The sequence below is a fragment of the Aulonocara sp. 'chitande type north' Nkhata Bay genome, linkage group LG13 (assembly GCF_057382095.1).
Source record: "Aulonocara sp. 'chitande type north' Nkhata Bay isolate Kocher_YH1m ecotype deep benthic linkage group LG13, A_spYH_male_GT1.1, whole genome shotgun sequence".
NCBI classification, from domain to species: Eukaryota; Metazoa; Chordata; class Actinopteri; order Cichliformes; family Cichlidae; genus Aulonocara; species Aulonocara sp. 'chitande type north' Nkhata Bay.
In genome coordinates, this window is record NC_141356.1 from 14,112,118 (window position 1) to 14,138,480 (window position 26,363).

At 39.5% G+C, this 26,363-nt stretch overlaps 1 protein-coding gene across 2 annotated transcripts in view; it reads right to left on the reverse strand.

Annotated features, from left to right (window-relative positions):
• The window catches only part of atrnl1a (attractin-like 1a), a 329,857-nt gene that overhangs the window by 158,430 nt on the left and 145,064 nt on the right, over nucleotides 1-26,363 (reverse strand). For both annotated transcript variants that reach the window (XM_086258788.1, XM_086258787.1), the window contains 3 exons: nucleotides 17,747-17,841; nucleotides 14,220-14,298; nucleotides 9,828-9,985 (listed from right to left, as the gene is read on the reverse strand). In XM_086258788.1, coding sequence (XP_086114914.1) covers nucleotides 9,828-9,985; nucleotides 14,220-14,298; nucleotides 17,747-17,841 — 332 coding nt within the window. The remainder of the gene's footprint in view (nucleotides 1-9,827; nucleotides 9,986-14,219; nucleotides 14,299-17,746; nucleotides 17,842-26,363) is intronic.

A 26,363-nucleotide genomic window follows, 5' to 3' on the forward strand; every position in this document is an offset into this window, starting at 1 on the left:
ATCTGCGAAACTAACATATGAAACAGCTGGTTGGAGCAGGAGTGATAGAAAATAAATAGTAACTGTACTTCTAATAAAGGGATTCTAACACAGGACTAATATAGGAAGTCCAGTTTCCTTCTTTTATTTCTCAAGATCTCAAAACTACCATGATCTGGATGACTGAGAACCTACAGAGATAGTGGGACGGGTAATTTCTCAATCACATGAGGCCCCCAGGGAACAATAATCCCATCCAAAAAGGGCTTAAGACAAATCAATGTCAGATACTGTAATGGTAAGTACTGCACTCCTGAAAGATTAGACATCGTTAGTGAAATTTACATTGAAAAAGAGCGATTACATGAGTCACCACAGTATATGCTATTTATGGAATGGAAAGTGCTCCTGTGTGCTTTGCATGTTGAATTATTTATTGCTACATAGTTTTTTTAAGCCCGTTCATAGTTTTGATGTAGGAAACAGCTCTACTGAGGTTAGTGGTTTTAGTTTAATATACTGCAGCTGTTGTAATAATAATAATAATAATAATAATAATAATAATAATAATAATAAAACAGATTCTGTTTTTCACAACAGAATCAGTGAATTTAACTTCAACAAAATGGACATAGCTACAGTGACATCACCAACTAGTTTTCGGCTCATTTTAAAGCCTTAACATCAGCATTTTGGCCAATGCCATGTTATTGGTGTTTTGAACAAGAAGGGTGGAGTGCTATGTTGTTAACATTAGCAAACTATTCTACAAAGCTGCAATAATACACTGTGGGGGTGTGGCACAAGCACACATAGCACTGTCAAAATAGTTGTGCATTTATTGTTGGAGTTCGCTCAAACAAACATTTCAAAAATTACAGAAAATTTTTACGAGAATTTTCAAATGAGTTTCAGACATACCTCAAGTTAAAAAAGAAAAAGATGAAGGATTCAGGAAAAAGATCGAATTCATATACACCGAACAATGATTTAGAATAAAAGAGATGCCTCAGTATATTTCACTTACGGATTTAAATGACTATAACATAAGAAGAACTGATGTTTCTATTGCGATATAACAAAGCTTTGAAACAGTACGGTGAGTGCTGCTGGAGCAGACTTGGTCCTAACAGAAACTGCAGCTACAGGAAATACAGCAGGGAGAATGGGTCAGAAAAAATACTACAGAAGGGAATTCTCCAAAACTCAGACAATAAACACTGAAACAACCCACACATCACAGCACAAACACATGATAGAATGTAATTGTTTGAAGGTCAGGGGTCAACCGGCTAGTCAGAACTGCAATTACCAGAGAAGAGAGTGAGAGTGAGAGGAAGGACTGGGAGGGAGGAGTAAAAAATGAGAAGAACAGGAATGACATAAAGAGGGCTCCAAGGACTCCAGTGCTACAATCCAGTCATTATGAAGGGACTCCGGTGGCCCTCTGGGGACAAGCTTAAGAGCTGTGACAGCAGTGGGCTGCCTTTGATTTCCCTAACCCTGAACCAAGGGCTGCTTGTTAAAACGTGGAATAAAAGAAAGTGCTTAGCTAATCAATACAGGAAGGTAAAAGGAAAAGGAGAAAAATAGAAAGGGGTGCACCGAAAGAGGGGGGGGGGGAGGAGGAGGAAATGAGTATACAGAAAGTACAGAAGGAAAAGAAGATGGAAAAGAGCAGCTGAGGAACTTTTCTCACTTAATCTTCATCAAGGCTGCAGGGCAGTGGAACTATGGTTCATATTAACTGAAAGAAACAGTCCATCATCGGGAAACTACTTTATAACACAGAGACCCTGATAGATACTCAAACCTATAGCAGCTGAAAACAGTAAGTGGAAACTTTGGAACTCATGTTTGACACAGACTTCAGGCAGTAATGATGAGGAAGGCCTCAATGTGGTGCGCATTTTTGGGAATCTTTTTCTACAAAGCCAAAGAAGAATAAATTGTTCACTCAAACCAGCAATTGGGGCCTTTTAATTATAAAAACTAGTTCATGGAAATACTACAACAGTGGTTTGTTTGTGTTTCTGGCAAACTGATAACTTAATCACACTGAGAAAAGCAACAAAACAAAGGGATCAGTATTGAAGATAACACTGAACAGAGTGACTGTTTGCTAATATCCAGAAAAAAGTGAATATGCATAATTAAATATCTATGATTAATTGATAATTTTGATAATTTGCCAACCATTCTCTGTCTAAAAAATATGTGTGCTACTACATTCATAAGCCCTACTATGGAAAAGTCGTTTTAGTCTATTAGGTGGGTGCCAGGCAAAGTGATGGCATCATCAGTTATCATAACTGATAATGTTTTGTGGCTATAAATTAGATACTCATGCAATTAAAATGGCAGCACTTTTATTAAGTTGTTATACATGCATAAACATTACAAATATACCATTTAATCAATTCATAGGTGGTTGCTAGGCAGCACAATGTTGTTAGATAGCCGATCCTCAGAAGCCTAAGATGTACCTGTGTGTCAAGTTTGGTTGCGCAAGTGATTGTGTAGGGGAGTTAACAGACAAGCAGAGAGATTGTGTATTAAGATCCAAATCAAAGGTCTCTTTTTATGTTTAATATATGCAACGTATTTGAGTTTAGCCACTATGTTTATCATAACAAATATCAACCTTGAGCAATATAGCAAGGGTATTTTTAAAGACTGAAATAAAAATATTGTTCAACAGTCAGAAAGTTAAGTACATATTTCATCTCCCTAACTGCCCTTGTAAATATGCATGCGGGAAGCATAAAGCAGAGTAAGAGCAGCAGAAAGAAACCTGTGGAGCACTGAACAGGCACCAGTACCAACACATTTGTCAGTGATTGAGTCAAATACAGCATAAAAAAGGAGGTGTGGAGTAGGGTTTCAAAGCGGCTTGCAGATGTACAGTATCTGGAGGCTTTACCAATCTGCTGATAGTGGCTGGCTGTGCAGTCATCTTATCTATTTGCATTAGCTCACTTGACTTTAAAATATTCACTGGCCTGTATGCTCGATTTTAGTGTATTAAGAGTATTAAAAGAGGAATCCTACTCCCCACCTAAGTGCTATTTACTAAAGTAATATTAATAGTAATTTAAACTATAAAACCAGCTTAAGTGTAGTACAGTATATTTAAAAACGAAATTCTGAAGGTATTTGTAAAATGAGTATGGAAATCCATTAAAACAATCAATATGTTGGGAAATATTTCTTACATCCACACATACATGTCTCCTGTACATCTGGTACAAAAATAGTCTAAGTGAGAAATAAATATGCTAAAACTATTTCATACAACTCTATATTAGTTTTAGGGTTTAAAGCTTTATAACAGCCCAAAGCAGTGAGACAGTGCTCAATTATAAAATGAAATTGAGAGTTGCTTATGAAGCATATAGAAATCATGTACACATGCTAATATCACCATGTTAAACGAAAAGCGATGTGTTTACAGTGCATGCTCCCTCAGTATTTGAATATTCATAAGAACCTAATGACCAAAGTGAAGCAGTTGCCAAGTGCTGCTTCCACCTACATGTTATGCAAATGAGTCCTGCTCTACCATATGTGTGCACTTGTTAGGAGAGCTCACAGATGCAGTCTTCTTTAAACAGGTGCTTAAGGCACGCTCATGCATTAATCTACAGCTCAAACACCAGCAACAAACTGCAGTAAAAACCCCAAATAACAGAACAGTCAGGACTTCTGTTTCAAATATTTGAACTATTTAGTTACAATTTAATATTTCAAATATTATCTCTGAATTAAAAGTTAAACCTGCAAATGTCTTGAGAAAATATTTAAATTGACTTAGCTTTACTGATCAGATGATTGATTAAATACATTGATTTTGGTCACTAAATGTTGCTGTTATAAATGTCAGGTGACCATTTCCCGCACACGCATGCTACACATGTATCTATTCTGTAACCAACCTAATTTGTGTTGATGACTGATGATGACTTCCTTTCTGGTTACATGTGTAGCACCGTGCCTCTTGACTTCTGTTCTAGCCTATGAAATGTGATACTGCTTCAATGAGATGCATCAGATAGATGTGCTTTCAATCATCCTTTGTCGTGTGTGTGTGTGTGTGTGTGTGTGTGTGTGTGTGTGTGTGTGTGTGTGTGTGTGTGTGTGTGATGGTCAGACAGTTAACCATTTAGGCTTCTGTTTTAATCCAATAATGGATACTTTGCAACTGACTGATCAGAGAGGGTGTTTGTGTGTGTGGCGGATATCTGATTAGAAGAGGCATCCTTTTCAATAATGGCACAGACGATGAGTGACCGAGCACTGCGCAGCAAATCAAATTATCACAGCCCTGAGTTCCTCTGCAACAAAATGGCTGCTCACCTCTGACAGAAGGCTTTTAATCAACTGGCGTATAAGCTGCAATGCATGGAGCGATGCAGCAGGGAAGCAGATGTACAGAACAAGCTCTTTTTACAGCTAATTTTCCTGTCATCGATTCCAATTTAGTGTTTTTGAAAAATGGAAACACACGTCTGTTAATTTAAGCAATATTACAAAGCCTTCGCTGTTAAAATAACTTTTTCTGCTAAATTACAAACAGAGATGTTCAAATTAGACACAGTTATGATGTTGAGTTATAGAACTTCTGGCTAAATTAGTTGTTCTTTCAAAACAAACAAATGAAAAGAAAAGATGGAGAGAAACTGGGTCATGTTCCAACAATGTTTGTGTGCCCAATCAATAAAACATGATTTTCTGATTAGAAACAAAACCAGGCCAGTCCTACTTTATGGGAAAAAATGGTGTCAAATGAACAAATTAGAGTGATGGTCTGTATTTTCTTGGGATTTGTTGCATCTGTATTTGCAGATGCAACATATAATTTTATTATCTCTGACTTAAGTTTGTTTAATCAAAGAGAGAGAAATTCAGCATTTGCAAAGTGTTGGATCTGAAAAAGCAGACACACACACATTTAATGAAAACCCATTATGCCATCTTCCTCCTCCATGTTTGTATTCTCTCACCCTGAAAGTACCCTAATCAGATTCCCGAACAGGCATCTGAGTTGGATGCCTGTTCGGGTGTTTCAGGCAAGTCATACTGCGAGGTGGCCGGGATAGACCCAGAGCACTTCGAGGGATTATATCTTTTGGCTTGTCTTGGAGCCTTCTCAGTTTCCCTGCAGAAGAACTGGAGCAATTGGCCACTTGAAGGGAAAACTGGGCATCTCTGCTTAGACTGTTGCCCCCACAAACTGGACCCAGATACATGACAGAGGATGTATGTAGGTACCGATGGATGGAGTTACATATGACATAAAATACATAAAAATATGAGATGAGTGCAGAGGAGCTAAAGCTAAGGGGGAATATCATCTAATAAAAATCTGTTCCGCATCCAGCTCTCAATTCTCAGCCAATATCAAGATCCTGTGAGGGAAACACTGTAAGGCCACAATAGTTTGCCACAGATATTTTCAATATTTATTTATTTTATTTTTTTACATAGGTTGTTTTTGAATGAGAAAAGGTTACATGTAAGGTTGTGCCCTGAGTCTGTGTAACAGCTTCTGAATGACAGACTTCAGCTGGCCCGCAGTCTTATTGGCCCGGGGCTCAATATGAAGTCGAGGAGGAGCCAACATCAAAGCCATGTGAAGTGAGACACTGGATCATAGTGTTTATTTGTGTTTCACTGCCACAAAAGATAACGTCACTTTTGGTGTCAACTCATGCTGCCAGCAGTGCACACAGCTAAAAGGTCAAACAGAGTAAGCCAGGTTAACTTTAACAGAATTATATCTTCCTGCAATGTCTGTAAATATTCTGTAGCACCTGCTAAATTTATTAGTTTATCACTATTGCTGGATCACTGCATCCCTGACATTATAAAAGCCAGTGCCCGTGAATGAGAAAAACGTTTTTTTAACACAGATATTAGGATTTTTAAATTCAAAACAAATAGACGGGAGCTGATGGGAGCTCACGACCCAAGGTTAGAGGGGTGGCCTTGCAATCGTTCCCTCTAGCAAATTCTACATTTCCTGACAATCAAGCAGGTACCTCTAGATTTGTTGTTTTCTTGTGTTGCCCCTTTGTGCCGTCACTCCATTTGCTATCATGTGACTCGCATGTACGTGTGTGTGTGTGTGCGTGTACCCAGCTCTATTAAATCAAATATATCAGGCCAGGTCATTATCAATTCTCAGGACAATTTCTCAAACTCGCCCTACTCCATCATCAGAAGCCACCAAGGTCACAGGACCGGACGCCGCATGCTTCTCATGTTACACACGAGCCTGGCTGACATGGTGGCGAGATATGATAATTACCAAGAGGAAGCCTATCACCTTTCCACCAGCAGATATATGGAGCTTTGATAATGTACCATTAATGGGAAATGCATATGAGGGGAGCGATCGATGGACAAATGACCCATAATGAGGTACAGAACACTCTGCACTAAACTTTGACTTTTACACACACCAAACGACTCTGATAACACAAGCCGACTGGGGTTGTGTTACTGATCCATGTGCGCTTAAAATGTACTTTATACATCAAACCCTCAGAAAGAAAGAACAATTAGAAGTTAATATGGCGTGCTTCATATCATATTCAGCAGTGGGCTGATGAAAACAAAAAAAGATTCAATAATGTGATAAATAAATGGTTTGATAATATAAAATTTATATTTCATTAGGTGAATTAGGTGAGGAAAAGTTTTTTTTTGTTTTAAGCTTCTTCTCTGTTGAAGCTCAGTCAATTCAATCCTACAGTTACAGTCTGTTTAAGAACATTAACAAATGCCTTGAGCTTCCTCTAATAGTATCACATGTAGATTTACTGATTTTAACTACTTCATTCCTATTGCTAAATCTTCATTAAGGGTCTTTTTTTAATCAACTTATAAGCAGATAATCATGCACTGATAACAAGGTTCCCTACGATTCTCAAAGCCCCCCATTTGCAGTAAGCACTATATGAATGAATGAGTTAACAAAAATTAGAGCTACTGTAGTTTTGCATGCATCTCCTCATCCAACCCTCCATCCTCAGCTGTTTCTCGACCTGCTGTCCGTCTTCCCCAGTCTGTCAATTAAAATGTCTCCAATTCCTCAGCACTGGACATTGTGACTGTAAGATAGTCTCAACATCAGTTAGCTATCCTACCCGTCATCACTCTGCCCTAATTTCTCCGTTCTTTCACTTCTTGACACCGTTCATCAGCCCACACTCCAGAACCTGCATGACGACAGTCATTTTAAAATATCACCACTAAAAGTCTACTTCAATTTAATGGATCATAAGGCTGGAGTGTGAATATTCAGTGTGTGCGGCTGCCGCCTGGAGATTTAATCCGGTGCTGCATAATTGATGGAGAGACACTGGAAAACTCACAGATCATTAAATGTGATAGTAGATTTGCCAAACACTTTTCAGAATAGTTTATGCTCAATGTCCTGTCGGGGCTATATGTTTTGCAGGGAGACAGCTCCTGAAAACTGGGAATGATGGTGATCATCATCACGAGGCATACTTTGTGTTTTAACATTTTCTTCCGAACACTGTTACTGACTCACTCAGGCACACGTTTCAACACAATGGCTGTGAAGTCCTTAGACATTATATTTCCCAACACTTTAAATCTTCAAGAATCTTTAAATGATTGCGACTTAAATGGGTCCATCCAAAAACTGTTTTATTTGGATTTATAATGAGTAATTAATAGCTTCTTTTAACTTACCCACAAGTCCCCAGAGAGCAATATTGTAATATTGTAATAAACCTTTGTTTCCTGAGCCTTTGGAAACTGATGCTTGTCAAACTCTCGGCTTGCATATCTGCAGCATATGGTGTGTAAGCAAAGCATGTGAGGTAGACACAGTCCCAGTAGATGTTAGATTATCAGAGACAAAAGAAAACAATACATGTTTTTACTTTTGTGAACTTTGGTCTCTGTGTAGTTAAACATGACAGAATGACTCAATCATTTCAGATTTTGCATGATGCATTGTGTTATTCATTGATTGATTAAGTTTATGATTCCCAAAGCTAAACTGATTTAAAGTGTGGACAGAAGTTATTCTTTTCAATAATACCACGTTCAAAATATAATTAAATGCAGAGAACTTGTGCAACACACTTTTATAGATGACTAAAAAAATGAAAACAACTGAACAATGAACCTTTTCTTTTTTTTCTTGTTTGAGATCCAAACAAAGTCAACTTCAAGCATCCTTTCTGTTACATCACACTTTGTCTCAAAAAACACATATCTGCATATGAACAGTGGGAATGTGTATTTAACAAACAAGATTATAGTACATGAAGCTTTAGTTTTGTGGTTGTAATCAGTTTGAGTTCTACTGACCCTTCATGTTTGAGCACGCTCACCAGGTGGCAAACAAAAGAGCGAGTCCATTTACTAAAATACTAAACCATCAATTGTCATCAGACAACAATTTTGCACAAACTTTTTGATCTTCAGGTCTGCCTGATCTGTTTTCAATGCTTACTAGAAAAAAAAATGCATTTTTTTTCAACCTCTTGCTTATTGTCCTCTGCAGAAAATATAAAAACATGTTTTCTATAAATTCATAATGAGAAATGTGGTTGTCAAAAATGGTGGGACTGAATGGTCGTCTTGCCAACACATGAGCCAACCCACATGGCTGAGGTGCAACTGGGGCCAAAGGGAATGGTGGGAGTTACTCATGTGCATTTTATTTCATATGCCACCCACAAACTAGTCCTGCTCAGGAGATGTTCCTGATGTAAATCCTGTTCTAGGCCCAGTAGCAACAAAAAGAAGCACAGACTTCCACATCAAATGCAGACACATGTGACGGTGCTGATTAACCTTCCCGTCATGTTCGGGTCAAATCTGACCAATTTACAACTTAAAACACTCATAAATACTGTGTTTTATATCGGATTCCCTCAAGGCCTTATGATATCCTCCACACTATGCACATATAAAAGAAAAATGTGCTCTCAACACACAGTAGAACTGTGGCTGTGAGATATAGCACATTGTGACGTGTTGGGAGCGGCTATCTCCCATCATGCCTTGGGAACATGTGTTGCCAGTTAAGACGATTAAACTGTACTTGCATTTGTTTTGGCTACGTAACTTATGACCGTTCCTGCTAATATTCTGGTGTAAATTCACTGATAGTTGTTGTTTTGATAGAAAGAGAAAATATTACACCATGAGTGAGTCCATGTGTGGGGTTATTGACCCTCTGAAGCACAGTATAACACAGTGAACTGTTCAATAAACCCCCCCCCCCTTTCTGCTTGGGGTAGAATAACAGGCTCAGCCTTTGGGTGAGTTCTTTGTTGTTAAGATTCCTCAGCTTGCCACAATATTGTACTGAAGGTATAGATTCAAAGACCTGATAATGTAGCAGGTCCACCAGAGCGGTAGGTGGATGAAACAGGAAGTTTTAGCTCCAATGTCTGCCTTTTGAGGCTAAAGTTGGAGGACTAGCTGATGAGTTCCCAGCACGCATCACAGTCAGACCTCAAAATGAACACCATCTTAATAATTTTCATCATATCCAGTATCAATGGCAGATTAAACAGCAGAAATATTATTGTCAATTTAAAATAATTGCAATAATAACCTCATTAACTCAGAATCAGAGTTGTTGTGTTTTAGTTTCAGTATTCGTTTTAATCTTTTTACTAACACATTTCTAAACTGCTGATTTTTAATGTTCAGAAAATGTATCATAAAAGAAAAAGAAAAATCTGAAGGCATGTCTACATGACTTACAGTCAGTTACTAAGTCAAATGAATATGAAGTTACAGCATTCCCAACTCTCCTGACTTTTCACATCCCTGCATCCATGCAACCTTACCTGGATCTTGATTGGCCAGCTGAAGTTGGACACATACACGTAGAAGGTGATGTTGTGGTGAAGTCTGAAGTTAAACTTTTCACTCAAGAAACTGTCACGGTGCTCTTTAATGTTCATCCTCGCTATGATGGGCATCTCCTCACCTGAGATGGTTCCAGCTGAGAGGAACAGAAAAAGGTTAAAAAATGAATACGATTTTTCTTCTATTTTAACAACAACCGCTCGTGGCTTGTGGTGATAATTGTTTTCAATAACCAGTTTTCAGCAAACACATGTATTAGCAGTTTATAACAGTCCATGAGAAGAGGTAAAAGGAACAAAATTTGCCTTCAAAGTCAAAAGCCTTCTTGGGTGACAACAAGCCTTAGTACCTGCATTTGTAAAAATACATGGCCATGCATACGTAAAGCTGTTAGCAGCACATTTCAATGATATTAAATGGGACCTTTGCGTCTGTGGCATTGAATTTGTTTCAGGGCCACCAAGAGGTGGAGATCAGGACTTGTTTTTAAGAAGAAGAGAGGCTTTCTATTTATATTAAAGACACCATCAAAGGACTGAAAAAAAGGTTTATTTAGTGTAATTTTATAGTTTCCTATAAATGTTATATTTTTAAAAAATAGATGAAAAAGCCCTAAAAAAAGAAGAAAAAAGAAGGTTTTTCTGGCATAAAGTAATACCATTTTTTTAAGGCCCCATTTAACAAATTGTTAAGTTTGCATTAGCCAAATATCCTTTGACTGGATGACTGAAACTTTGCCGGTAACATACAATTGTTTTTGTGGAGTTCTTTCCAGCACACCTGTCTCTCCTGTAGATATTTTGAATGAAGTTGATCAGATACATTTCATAATAACTCAAATCACAACGGAAATTACACAGATTTTGACAAAACACTTGTTATAACTTCTGAAAACGAAGACATATGAAGACCAGTGTCATGTCAGCCTGGAGAGTACAACTCTGTTTTACAGCGGTAAAAACTTTCTCCTTTTTTCCTACTTCATACTCAGCAGCCACATGAGAACACCACAATGAGCTGCCCATCAGCAAGGCTGTTTTCAATCCAAATGTCCTTGTAAAGATAAATTTAAAACAAAAACTGGTAATTGGACAGGTTGAGCGAAAACAGCGTGAATTTTAAAATGCCAAGGCGTGCCTTTCATCTCAAGCAGGCAAATTAACATTCACAGCAAAAGCATTATCATGACACCTTGCAGTAATTCACAGTGAGCCTGTAAATTCCTCGCAGCACTGAAGAGGTCTGATTTCAGGATCCTTCGGAGCATCATCAGCAGTTCTGTGTTAATGGCTGAGTTTTCAGATGGTGTGAATAATATATTTCCACCTCCTGCTTTATCGAGGGCCATTAAACACTCTGCAATAGTCTGAAGACAATCACACACACACAAAGCGGAGAGTCCCAAAATGACTAAGCTGTGGGCCCCAAGATCCCAAGAGTGAGAAAGTGCTTTTATCTTAATTGGAATCAGGAGGGAAAGCGTCTAAAATACCCTAATGCCAAAATTCTGAATATCTTCTGATGTGTTTTGTCAGGGGGGGGAATCCCTGCAAGGCAAGCAGGAAGTGGAGCTGACCATTTTTGGACAAATCCTGACTGTGCGATAACATTACAGACTGACAGCTAAATAAGAGCTTTGGAGACAGACTGGACCACTGTATCACAACATTGACATAGACGAGAACTGACAAAAGATTTCAATGGAGAGATGTCTAAAATGAAGGGAGTTCTTTAAATGTGTCTTTAAAGTGTTTCCAATTATGTTGGCCGATTAGATCTATGCACAGTGTAAACGTGAGCAGAACTATGCTGGCAACAAAGCTAACAAGCTAACAGGAGAGTCACGAGCTTGTCTCCTGCCCAGGGCTCTGCGGGACTAATATATATATTTTTATTAATTCAAAAAAAGAAATGAAAGTAATTAAAAATAGTTAGCTGAAGTCCTAATGCCAAGCACACACTGTGCTCAGAGAGAGTCCTGAGTTGAGCACTAATCAGCTAAAATCAGTAACATTACTAAAGCTTCTATGCTAACCCTGTAGGCACTTTGATTCTTTTATTAGGGCCTTCATGAAACTGCTGTGTTTATTAAAAATGTCCTACAAAATTAATCACATTTTTTTCCTCTTAACATCTTAAATTGCTTGAAAACTCTCTGAAATTTGCACACATGACTAAAACTGGTATATATATATATATATATATATATATATATATATATATATCCATAGGTCCCTCATCCTATTCAGGAGATAGAAGCCACTGACATAAAGACAAGAAAGCTCCTTACCATGCATGGAGGGTTTCACCCCAAGTCCAGCACCCTGAGGCTGTACGCTAAGCGGAAGGAAGGGGGCCGGGGACTGGTGAGTGTCAGCACCACAGTCCAGGATGAGACAAGGAACATCCAAGAATACATTGGGAAGATGGCCCCAACTGACCGAGTGCTCAGTGAATACCTCAGGCAGCAGAAACCCAAGAAAGAGGAGGGAGACGAGGAACCATCATGGAAGGACAGGCCCCTGCACGGTATGTACCACCGGCAGATAGAGGAGGTGGCTGATATCCAGAAATCCTACCAGTGGCTGGACAAAGCTGGACTGAAAGACAGCACAGAGGCACTAATCATGGCAGCACAAGAACAAGCTCTGAGCACAAGATCCATAGAGGCTGGGGTCTATCACACCAGGCAAGACCCCAGGTGCAGGCTGTGTAAAGATGCCCCAGAGACAATCCAGCACATAACAGCAGGGTGCAAGATGCTAGCAGGCAAGGCATACATGGAACGCCATAACCAAGTGGCCGGCATAGTGTACAGGAACATCTGTGCCGAGTATAACCTAGAAGTCCCGAGGTCAAAATGGGAGATGCCCCCAAGGGTGGTGGAGAATGACCGAGCTAAGATCCTGTGGGACTTCCAGATACAGACGGACAAAATGGTGGTGGCTAACCAACCGGACATAGTGGTGGTAGACAAACAGAAGAAGACGGCCGTAGTGATCGATGTAGCGGTTCCGAATGACAGCAATATCAGGAAGAAGGAACACGAGAAGCTGGAGAAATACCAAGGGCTCAGAGAAGAGCTCGAGAGGATGTGGAGGGTGAAGGTAACGGTGGTCCCCGTGGTAATCGGAGCACTAGGTGCGGTGACTCCCAAGCTAGGCGAGTGGCTCCAGCAGATCCCGGGAATAACATCGGAGATCTCTGTCCAGAAGAGCGCAGTCCTGGGAACAGCTAAGATACTGCGCAGGACCCTCAAGCTCCCAGGCCTCTGGTAGAGGACCCGAGCTTGAAGGATAAACCGCCCGCAGGGGCGCGCTGGGTGTTTTTTTTTTTTTATATATATATATATATATATATGTGTGTGTGTGTGTGTGTGTGTGTGTGTGTGTGTGTGTGTATTAGAAGTACCACTTAGTTGGAGGCTTTTCACATCCATGTACAAAATTCTGCAGCCCCAAAAAAGCCTCGTGCCCTGAACCCCCCACCCCCTTGGTTTTTTGTATTTTTTTTTTAATTTACCGGGTAATTTTGGCACTTTTTTGTTTACAGACAGAGATTGTACTTTAACAAACCCCTCACCCACATTTTATCAGATCAACATAACATGTGCTGCAATTCGAAGTTGAGTACAGTTTAATTCCTGATACAACACATTTAATAGGAGATACTGAAAATAAGTACTGAATAAAGAATAAGTTCAGCAAATTATTATTAATAATAACAACAACAATAATAGTAATAATAATACATTTTATTTATATGTGCCATTTGATTCTGATTAAGGAAAAATGCCACTCAAATGTGCCATGTTAAATCAGCTCCCAACTTGACCTGGCTTTAACAAGCTGGTGATGAATCTGGGTGTGATGCAGGGCAACATGACACTGCTAACTTGACTGTTTGAATTTCTTCTTTATGGAAACACAGTCCCAAAATGTTTTGCTCCAGCAGTCATCACTCGGATAACCAAATCATAGCTTTTATTCTGAGATAAACGGATGTTTTTTTCCTTGTGGTATGTTCATCTTTTTAAACCCTTTACTATCTGCAGATAAAGTCTGTGTATGGGTACAAATAAAGGTGGCCTTGTTTTCCAGTATTACAAAGTTGTGTAACACTGTTATATATAGTTATATGTAACGCTCATATGCAGCATCCTAACAGGGAACATGCCTCGAGATATCTTCATGTCCACATTAAAGCTATTTGATGGGGCACAACCCAGTGTGTGTGAAGGAGCAAACTTTGCTACCTGAAGATTTCTTTTTATTTATTATTTAATAGAAAGTGGATGGACAAGCCATTCAAGCAACTCAAGCAAAAGGAACTCTTTAAGAATAGTATGAATAAGTGTGTGTGCAGCATACCGGTTGAACTTAAGGACCAGGTGATGTTCAGGTTAAAGTTGTTTGAGGCGTTGATGGACATATCCAGGTTTTTGTTGGCCTGGAAGAAGAAAAAAAAGCAAGGTTGTGTTACTGAGCTGAAGAATGAAATCAAAGCTTGGGGACAAACTGACTGAAGATGGAGAACCTTAGAGACAGACCTAAGAAGGAATCAGCAAGAAACTGAAGCAAATTTTTTATTTCTTTCACATCTTTTTTTGGTCTATGTACAGGTTTTGCAGTTCACGCTGTTGTTGGACACCTTCCCCAGGCTATTTACATTACTTCAACTCGCTTTCCTTCAGTCAACAGAAGAACTATTTGGGAAAACATTGTTAACTTGAGCAGACTCATCCTGGCCTCAACTCATGTCACCTAGGGCAAATCTGAATCTGCTGGCCTCTTTTTGCATCGTTACATTGATTTTGTCTCCAGTGTTACCACTCTGAGTTGTATTTCAACACAGCTTTAGGCACAGAGAAGGAAAAACAGGACAGATAAAAGTCAAGACTTTAGACAGATTCCTTAGTCTGACAACAGATCTTTACATTTGGAGGATATATGTTTTTATAGATCCAAAGCTGTACGCTGCCACAACATGCCATCCTCTGTCTTTGTTTGATTTTTTTTTTCTTTTTTCTACCATTTAAAAGTATTGTTACAATGTCAGATGCTGATATGGAACATGGGCAGAGTTCATGAGGTCAGGGAATATATAAATAATCCCTGTAAGCAAGGGCACAGGGATTATACTGCTCCAAGCACATGATTTCTCAAGTTTTTAAAATTTTGCGCTGATCTGATGTCAACTTGGAAACTTTCTTATAGTTGTCATATTACATGCACTTCTTTTTGCAGGCTAGACGGTATATGAAAGACAACTACCAGGTCTAAAAAGTGAAGCCAGTGTAGAAGCTTGTTAATTAAGCATTTGTTCAAACTGCCAGCAGAGGGAAACTCTACTTGTTGCAAAAAGAAACCTAGACGAAAAAGAGTGTTCAGCTCCACTGATCTATTATTTAAGTAAAGTCATAGTGAGCTTACGGTCTCAATCATTATTTTTAAGTCTTATTGAAAACTACATGACCCTAATTTTGCAAATTATGCTCCAATTTAATGGAAATGGATGAGGAAGATCGGTGTATGTCTTAGAGCTAACTTGGTTTCTTACTTTAACTTTCCTCCTGACTTATCACATCCCGTTTGAAAAGATGGCAATGAAAATGACAAATTTCCTACTTTAGCCTACAAGTCAGGATTTCAGTACCAGTATATGACTTGATGGTCACTATGACCAAATTTCTATGGGGCATTTGGTTTCCAGTAGCAAACCAGAAAAGCCGTGGTGTTGGTGGGCAGCAATCATGAAGGATTAGGATCAGTTTTAGACTTTATTTATTATTATTTTTATTTTATTTATTTTTTGGGAGGACAGAGAAGTCATCCACAGCTAGCCACTAAAGAGCATGCAAGCTTATTCCCACATTTCCATCAGTCTATAGGACAAAAACCTAAACTGTATGTACAGTGGTGCAAAAAAGTATTTAGTCAGCCACCGATTGTGCAAGTTCCCCCACCTAAAATGATGACAGAGGTCAGTAATTTGCACCAGAGGTACACTTCAACTGTGAGAGACAGAATGTGAAAAAAAAAATCCATGAATCCACATGGTAGGATTTGTAAAGAATTTATTCGTAAATCAGGGTGGAAAATAAGTATTTGGTCAATAACAAAAATACAACTCAATACTTTGTAACATAACCTTTGTTGGCAATAACAGAGGTCAAACGTTTACTATAGGTCTTTACCAGGTTTGCACACACAGTAGCTGGTATTTTGGCCCATTCCTCCATGCAGATCTTCTCGAGAGCAGTGATGTTTTGGGGCTGTCGCCGAGCAACACGGACTTTCAACTCCCGCCACAGATTTTCTATGGGGTTGAGGTCTGGAGACTGGCTAGGCCACTCCAGGACTTTCAAATGCTTCTTATGGAGCCACTCCTTTGTTGCCCGGGCGGTGTGTTTTGGATCATTGTCATGTTGGAAGACCCAGCCTCGTTTCATCTTCAAAGTTCTCACTGATGGAAGGAGGTTTTGGCTCAAAATCTCACGATACATGGCCCCATTCATTCTGTCCTTAACACGGATCAGTCGTCCTGTCCCCTTGGCAGAAAAACAGCCCCATAGCATGATGTTTCCACCCCCATGCTTCACAGTAGGTATGGTGTTCTTGGGATGCAACTCAGTATTCTTCTTCCTCCGAACACGACGAGTTGAGTTTATACCAAAAAGTTCTACTTTGGTTTCATCTGACCACATGACATTCTCCCAATCCTCTGCTGTATCATCCATGTGCTCTCTGGCAAACTTCAGACGGGCCTGGACATGCACTGGCTTCAGCAGCGGAACACGTCTGGCACTGCGGGATTTGATTCCCTGCCGTTGTAGTGTGTTACTGATGGTGACCTTTGTTACTTTGGTCCCAGCTCTCTGCAGGTCATTCACCAGGTCCCCCCGTGTGGTTCTGGGATCTTTGCTCACCGTTCTCATGATCATTTTGACCCCACGGGATGAGATCTTGCGTGGAGCCCCAGATCGAGGGAGATTATCAGTGGTCTTGTATGTCTTCCATTTTCTGATGATTGCTCCCACAGTTGATTTTTTCACACCAAGCTGCTTGCCTATTGTAGATTCACTCTTCCCAGTCTGGTGCAGGTCTACAATACTTTTCCTGGTGTCCTTCGAAAGCTCTTTGGTCTTGGCCATGGCGGAGTTTGGAGTCTGACTGTTTGAGGCTGTGGACAGGTGTCTTTTATACAGATGATGAGTTCAAACAGGTGCCATTCATACAAGTAACGAGTGGGGGACAGAAAAGCTTCTTACAGAAGACGTTACAGGTCTGTGAGAGCCAGAGATTTTCCTTGTTTGAGGTGACCAAATACTTATTTTCCACCCTAATTTACGAATAAATTCTTTACAAATCCTACCATGTGAATTCATGGATTTTTTTTTCACATTCTGTCTCTCACAGTTGAAGTGTACCTCTGGTGCAAATTACTGACCTCTGTCATCATTTTAAGTGGGGGAACTTGCACAATCGGTGGCTGACTAAATACTTTTTTGCCCCACTGTAGCTATGTATTACACAACGTTCATGTATTGGAACTATATATTTCAATTCAATTTATTTATATACCAACAAATCAAAACAACAGTCACGTCACGTCAAGACCCTACAATAATACAAAGAAAACCACAACAGTCATATGACCCCCTATGAGCAAGCGTTTTGGAGAATATAGGAAGGAAAAAGTCCCTTTTAACAGGATAAAACCTCCAGCAGAGCCAGGCTCAGGGAGGGGCAGCTATGGGTTTTATCAAAAAGGAAAGTTTTAAGCCTAAATCCTAAAAGTAGAGAGGATAATGAAAGCACCGAGCTGGATAAAAACTTAACAGGCCACTCTTAAATACTAAAAATAATTAATGAACCTTAACCTCTCTTGACATTACCTGTTCAGGTGTTGCCATAAAGTTGATGGCAGTGTAGTAGCGGTCATCTTCCTGAAGCAGACTGAAGGTAAACTGGTAATCGATCAACAGGTTATCTGATCAACAGAAAGACAAACAGAGGCACAAAACACAAATGAGAAGTCTTGTGAACAAGCCGATCTTTTAGCAGTGGAGCATTTTTAGGTATTTAGCTGCCTCTGATTTCAATAGTTTTCTCTTCAAGAATGGCATTACAAATAAAGGCTCCATCCTGCCTGATTTTATTGACGTCACTATCAAACACAGATTTATGAAAGTAAAAACACTGGAGGCACTGATGGTGAGTCGATATTCAATTAGATGAATAAGATTACAGTAGTGGAGTTTCAAAGATCTCAATCAGTGACAAAATAAATAAGGTGCGCATATTTGAGTAAAAGCGCAGCCACACATGTATTTTATAAACCCGAACACGGCTGCTTTCATTGTGGATGCCAGTCTTTTCTATAAGCAAACAGGCCAATCGATCAGTACAACACGGTTTAGAGTTTAAATAATCATGTTGTCTCAGTGATTTAATAATTTCTGAAAGGAGCTCTTATTGAGCATCTCAAGGCAGCTCTTTGTCAGCGAGACAATGAGCAACGTATGGAGAGAATCACAGTGATTCAACATCTGGATGGACAGCAGGAGCGACGCTGGGTCACCTTGTCTGCCTGTCGGAAGGGGGGGTAGAAGAACGGGAGGAAGGGAACACTGAGGAAAAGAGAGAACACACAGAAAGAGGAGAGAAAGCAGCTGTGCGGCCATGAGAAGATAACTGTTTGAGAGGATAATTTTTTAGTTAATCAGTGTAACTGCTGCCTGCTAACCCTTCAGGGGAATTCAGGTGTGTGTGTTTGTGTGTGCACGCATGCACATATACAAGGGAAAATAAGGTTATAGCAGACTCGGGCACAACTTTTATTTTTAGGTCAAAGAAAAAGTTCATAGTTTTTCTCTTTTTCTTCATAGTTTTTAACAATCTGCCGGAGCAGTTGTGTATTGTATTTCAGCACCAGATCTGTCAGATAATTACCAGTAGGGAGACTGACATAATACATAAAACACTTTTTTTACCCAAACTCCATGCAAACCACAACACAAAACATCAAAGTCTTAAAACTGAACCAATGTAACTAAAAAAACTCATGATGTAACCAAATAATTGTTTTATTTTGGGGGGGTTTTTCCTCCATGTAGGCAAGACTTCAATCCCACTGTTTCTTACCCTTTACTGATTTAATTAGTTGAACTTTGAATAACCACACAAACCACGAGCTGCAGTTACAAAGCTCCATGATACAAAGCAAAATAAGCTCCTTCAGGGGAGTTCCCTTGGATAATGCATCTACTTCCAGTGATGCTGTTATTTGAGTTTCATTCTGACCACTGTGTGCAGGATGTCCTCCACTGTCATGAAGGCAAACCACTCAACTTGAATATGTCTGTGAAGGTTCTTTGTCATCCAGGTCATCGTAGTCTAAGGAGTTTGGAAAGAAAAGCGTCTGGACTTCTTTAAGAAATGAAGAAGCTTTTCCGATGAAATGTGAAACATCTTCAAGGAAACTTATAGAAGTCCAGACACTTTTCCTCAGACCATTCAACTTGAATTTGGACAAAGTCACAGGGAGACAAATCTGGCTAATGAGGCAGGTGTCTATTGACTTTTCAATGTACTGTATGCCTGCACCCAATGGCACAAACCCCACACTTCTGGTGGTTTCTACCAAATGTTCTCTGTCACATGCCTCGGGTCTTTCGAGGAGAACACCATGTTGACAGTTGACATAAAAGTCGGGTCAGTTTGACACAGATGTCAATGATGGCTTCGGTCAGACTGGAACCTGCACCGAGTAAAAAATAGTGACCATGCTGAAAGCAGACAACGTTGAAGAAACAAAGTCCTCAAAGTCCTCCAAGAGTTTTAGTAGCTGCATCTATGGTATCAATTTAAAAATCCTACGTCACCTCGTTCTGGAGTTACTGCAGTCACAAGATTTTCAAAAAACTTGACCTCTGACTTTGAGGTTGAAGTCACTGAGATTTGAACTTGTCCAAGTTTTTTCGTAGATACACCTATGGAATCAATTTTAAGCTCCTACGTCGCCTTGTTCTCGAGTTGATGCATTCAGAAACGTATGTGTTCAGGCTCCCCACCTACCCGCCCTCCTGCCCAGTGGGGTGACGACAGGACCCCATCAGCCTTTTACGGCTGAGTGGTAAAAAGGGCTTTGTAGCTCCACAGCAGATCTGATGCAGAGTTACTGTGTGAATGGAAAAAAAGAACCGCCAGTGCTGTCAAACGTAAAATGTGACACTGAGTGGCAGGAGTCAGTAGAGACGCTGTGAAAGCTTTCAAAAGACACAGCAGAAAAACTTTGTGTCACACGCTGTAAAAAAAAGAAACATGTTTAGTTACTACTTTCCTTTCAGCTGTGGAATCCTGGGGCGTCTCCAAGACGAAAGCAAATTATGTTTGACAAACAGCCCTGTTTTGTTCAGCCTTCATGGCAAGTTAGCCCAAACAGCAGATATCATCAGATCAAAGACAATATTTTTCCTTAACATCTTTCCCGTCCTCCCTCCCTCCCAGGCAGACATGCACTGCTGCTGCTCAGTTGTTTATCCCATAAGGGTCGTCAGTACAACTTCACAGTATTTTGTTTTTTGTTTTTTTTTCTTAACTTTGTAAGTAGGATAGGGACTTGTGTGCGTGTGTGCATGAAGAGAGTATTCATGTATTTACCTCTCAGTCCTCACATCCAGTATGTACATTTCCTGTGCATGGGTGGTTGCATGCATCTTTGTTTGTTTGCATATTTGTCTGTATGGTTAATCAAGGAAACAAGTAGGAAAAGTAGCACTAAAACAATTTCTGCCAGTCCCTCTGTGCATTTCCAATATGCTTGATTTCAAGCCTAACAAGAAGAAGAGCATCATGCAGGTTTAAAAGTTCGTTTCATTTCAGCTAATTACAATTCCCATCTGAGAAATCTGACAGCAGTTAGACAATCTCAATTACAAGTGTGCATGTGCAAATTCTCACTCTGAATGAATCGTATCATTGTGTCACTAAAGGTATTAGCACCCCTCCCGACACCAAAAAAAAAAAATTAAAAAAACAACTGAAATTGAAATAGTCTGTGCCAATTTCTCAGGTTCACAGATGGGTGATCTTATTACCATAGTATGTACGCTGATTTAGCCTTTATGAAACTAAACACTGTGATGAGAAATGAGAAGACAGATGAGGAAGCCCTCACCCAGAACATAATCTGATATTCCAGCAGTCTGTTTCAAATAGAAATTCAAAACAAGCGTGAACTCACCTACAATGTCAGGCTGTCACAATCTCTTGCTGAGGTTTTATTTAATGCTTGTTAACAACTCATTATTTCCCATTTGCAACACTTTCCTGACAGAGCACAGGCCAGATATTACAACGTCACCTCACTGAGAAAACAAGTTAAACCTGGGCGAGTAAACACTTGGACACAATGGATTCAATATCAGACCCGGAAGGAGCTCAAGGTGCTTCAGGTAATATATGCATGCGGTCAAGTGACCTTGGCTGAGCCTTAACAATACAATAATCAGAGGTGGAAGCAAGTAGCAAAGTGCACAATCACCAGTGTTTCAGATGCATCCAAAGTTGCTCAAATACATGTGAAAATACATAATACAATGCATACTAAAGGTGGTGATATCACAGAAAGAGTACATGTACATGATGTGCAAATTTGCATATTCCAAAAATATCACACCATGCTAGCTCTACGTCATCTTACTTTCTCAAGAATGTAACACAAAATTCAGTTCAATCGAGTTTGATTTATATTGCGACAAAACAATGAAAGCAAGTGTGTTTTTAAAGGACTGGAAAAGAGCCATCATTTTCCACTATACTTTGCAAATAAAAGACATTAAGTAACAAACTTTTTGGAAATAAACTTGTGGAAAAGTTTTTACCTGTACTAGCTTAGCTAAAAAGTGATCACCTTCCAAGGTCTCATTTTTTCGCTACAACAAAGCAATTATTATATTATTGATGCCATTTCTGTTAATGTTAAATAATGCACATGGACATGTACTTATACTCCTATGCAAAGAATAATTGTTGTGGTTATATTATATAACTATAAAATAAGACTACACAGGTAACATTCTCCATCCAGTCAGTTTTCCCAATACTCTAGATAAGCAAATGTCCATGATGCATTATTAGCAGATTGTCATACAAAGATACTCCATAGGACTTGTATATACTGGAGCCTAGTACACCATAAAAAATTGTGTGCACTGTATTCTCAGACTGCAATTAAAATGTTTGCACTGTCTGGTGTGTATATCATTCCAAAATGTCACAGGCTCATAACTATGTATCAAACTAAGTGAACCTCAGTGAAAGTGATCTAAAATAATATTTAATAGCCTGTCAAGGGTAACTACTGGATTGCAAAAAAGGTTTTTTGGCCTGATAGGACCAATTAGTGTATGTTGGATAGGAGTCCAGACAGACTGCTTGTCAGCGAATATTAAGGCGTCTTGGACGGACGCCACGTCGTGGCCTAATGAACGGCCTTTGGCCAGCAATGCTGTTGCTTGCTGATTACTGCCATGCGGCTACTTTGAGGTTTGAAGTGGCTACAACATTCTCCAATTTATATTTCATTTGTCTTTGATGTCACATCACCACAAGAACAAATCTAGTGCTATCTAGAAGAAATGGGGATATGACAAAGTATATGTCCTCAATATTCTCCCATCACTGGTTCATATTATAGAAATTGCATCACTATTCAGTCTCGTTTGTTGGTGTCTATCATTAATTATCCCTTAATTGTGAGTGTGATACTGTCAGTAAACACGGGAGCCTCTTTGTTCGGCCTGACTAGGCTTTCCCAGCAGACCTGAGGGTAGCAAGCGCCACTGACTGTGGAGTGACTGATGTTAGCTTTTAATTCAAGGGACTGCTGTTCTTCCCAATGGAAGTGGTGGGACACTTGGTGGCCATTCCTAATTAGACGTCGCTTGTAGCTGACTGTGATAGAATATGACAGTGGTTCATTAAAGCGTTGTCCTGGTGATGCCTCCTCATAAATGCTAGTCTGACTGGGGGCAAACTCATTAAATAGCAAAGTTGCTTTTCATCAATGATCTGCTAGTTCAATATGACAGTGCTAACTGAAGCAAAGCATTGCTCTCTGCTCTCCATCCCCAAGTGAGATGAGAAACACTGCAGTCACCAGTCAGACGCTCACATTCGTCACTCTGAAAAAAAGATTTCATCAAGAAGAATTTTGGATTGTTTTTTTTCCCACACATTTGCTGTAAACTCTGTGAAAATTAGACTTCTAGGACAAAATGTTGCTCTCTGTTTGCATTATAAGATGCCGTGCTTAAATGATAGAGATGATATTAGTATGCCTCTGTGCCAGGAAGGAAGCTCTGGCCAGAGGCTTCAGATTGGCCAATTCATCAAGTTTTATATTCTTTTTCTTTAACATTTAAAGGGAATTTCTTCAAATTTTGCACAAGGATGGACCAATTATATATTGAAGCAGGTCACCTTGAGGTGACTGTTGATGAGATTTGGAACTGTGTATATGAAACTGAATTGAATTTGACAATTGGTTAGTGAAAACCACCTTGCAGCTGCATTGGTCGTTAGCAGATTGCCTTGAACACAGTGAAACTGCAAAAAGTGCAACACAGACCGGAAACAGAAATGTAAAAGCTGTGCCTTCTGAAGTATGTTGGCTACAGATATGTTTACAACATTCTCCCTTTCCAGTTTGCATTGCCTTTTCTCAGATTTTAATACCAGTTGACTAGTATTTGGTAAGTGTTTGTAGGCAACTTGGCATCTTCCATGCAAACAGTAGGTGACCAAAGCAATCACCAGGAGGTTTTTGGTTTACCAAGCAACAGGTCAATATGGCTATATGGCTATATGGCAACTTCCAGGAATCACTCACCAATCAGATGGGAATTAGACAGCAACCCTCACCAAACCCCCCAGTGGTTGTATCACATCCAATATGCTTTGTTTAAACCAGTCGTTCTTAACCTTGTTGGAGGTACCGAAGCCCACCAGTTTCATATGCACATTCACTGAACCCCTCTTTAGTGAAAAATAAAATGTGATTTTTTTCAAATTCAAGACATAGATATGTTTTTTACTGGTGCACAAAATGAGCCGTGCATGTCACGGCGGACGCTCTGCCGAACCCCTGAGACCGACTCACCGAACCCCTAGGGTTCAATCAAACCCAGGTTAAGAACACATTAAACAACCCACGTGCACATGATGTCACACAAAAAGAACTCATGTGACCATGATGTTGTACAAGAACTACCCATGTGTGCATGACAGCAATAAAAAAGCAAACCTCCCGCAGCAATTTTTAATTATCTGTTTAATTCACTGCAGTTTACCAGAACAGGATTTCTGAGTTAAAACTGTCGATGACTGAATGAGCTTTCAAGCATCAGTCCATCTTCCTGAAAATTTAGGTCAAAGTTCAGATTGAAACAACACATAATGTCCAATGATCCTATTTACAGCCGATATTGAAATAGTCTGTACAAATGAGTAAGAGGTTAGCAGACGCAGAGAGACAAGGGAGCAGATTGCTAAACATGTCTGATTCAGAGCAGATGCCAAGGGTGCTGGACTTGTTATGACACTCAGCTGTTAGACCTTGAGTAGCTGCTTGGTTTAGATAATGGCTTGTTGCTCACCTTTAAGAAGTTCGAGGTGAGTACTCAACCCCTTTTCCTGGACTTCTGATGCCCTGTTAAGTATTTTGTGTAAGGGTTGCTGCTCCTTAGGGCAGATGGTCACTGCCACATTAATGGAATAAATCCAACCTTACTCTGCAGAAGCAGCGTAGAAATATTTTATTTAAATTTAAGAATCACGTACACTCCTTATGACTGTCCCTTAAGAGGCCAATTTTGCCTTTAGTCCCACTGCAGACTTTACTGGCTTAAACCACTTAAGCGAAACATTGCTTACAATAAACTGAAAAGGTAAATATCTCGTTGAATGTGTTTTGAGGGAAAATTTCAACCCTGTTGTGACTACAGTGATGCTAACTAGGTGCATCAACCTAATTCAAGGAAAAGGAGGGTATTGAAGCAGCTGTGACTGCTCTTCTACACAAAACAATCTTATCAAAAGCTATTTTATGACCTATAGTTAAATAAAGCAACCTCTGGCCGCAGTGTGCACAAACATGTTTGAGTCGGTGCAGACACCTTTAAATGTGGCTTTACAGTAAATCTTGCTGCACTGGATTATGGATGTTTTCTGATGTGTTGCTCAATGGTGTATTTTAACTTGAACTGGGATATTTTCCTAAACCTTAAATAGTATATATTTGTCACGCAGTTAGCACGGTTACCTCGCAGCGAGGTCCTGGTTTCAAACTCAAGCTAGAGCCGAACATTTCTCTGGAATTTTCATTTTTGTGGGGCGAATTCCTCCATTAAAACAAGCTAAACTTATTTTTGTGTCACTATGCCTTTGACTAAGGTCCTGCCTTATAACTAGAGGTCCAGAGTGCTGCTGGGTAGTTTCCCTGGCTTCTGTTTCTCATACTAAAGAAGTGACAAAGCAGAAAATTGAATTTTTGTATGGGGAAAATACTAACATTTTCATAACCAAGTAGTTTTCTTTCCTACGCCTAACAAAATCAGAAGTGAAAGCAAAAAAAATTTGGACAGCAACTCAGTGCTTCCATTTGCCAATTTAAGATTGAAATAATAAAAAAAGAAAAAAACTTCTTGATTTGAAACTTGGGAGTTCTTTGTTATTTAAATAAAAAATGGAAAAGCATATAAACTGGTTTCCTTTTGCACTTTATAAACATAAAGGTTTAAATACACATCCTTTGATTATTCGCATGGCTAATACTCCCAACACTGACTCCTTAGATTCCAGTTAATCTCTCTGCTGTCAGCCGTCTGACAGCTTTTCACCATTTCTCCACATCAATAGACATCCACAGGTGGTGCAGCTGTACCAAAATTCTACTGTAAATCTGTCCGAATCTCCAGCACATGGTGTGCTTCCTCTCATGTACTCTGCATGTAATTTCACATGATGGAGATGAAGCCTCTCTTATCAGCACCTTCCTTCCAATGACATTTAAAGCTAATATTGACCTCTCCCACAATTGTAGCTCCTTTCCTCAAAGTACAAGGAAATAGATGGCTTTTAAATCTGTAATTTATACACTCGCTCTCTGCATGTGTGCACAGAAAAGGCTGCGGTGTGCTTTCATGCATGCATAGCCAAGTGTGCTTGCTCTTATTCAAACAGAGCCAGCTCCATTTCATAAACAGCAGAAAAGATAAAACCACATTAATGACATAACATAATGGAGTCGAACATGCAGCACTTCAGGTGCAGCCGTGGTGATCTTAAGGACCCCTGTACATACACACTAACAACACTAAAAACTTGCACATGTGCATTTCTATGCCTGACTTGCATTTTATATATATATATATATATATATATATATATATATATATATATATATAAAAACACCCAGCACGCCCCTGCGGGCGGTTTTTATCCTTCAAG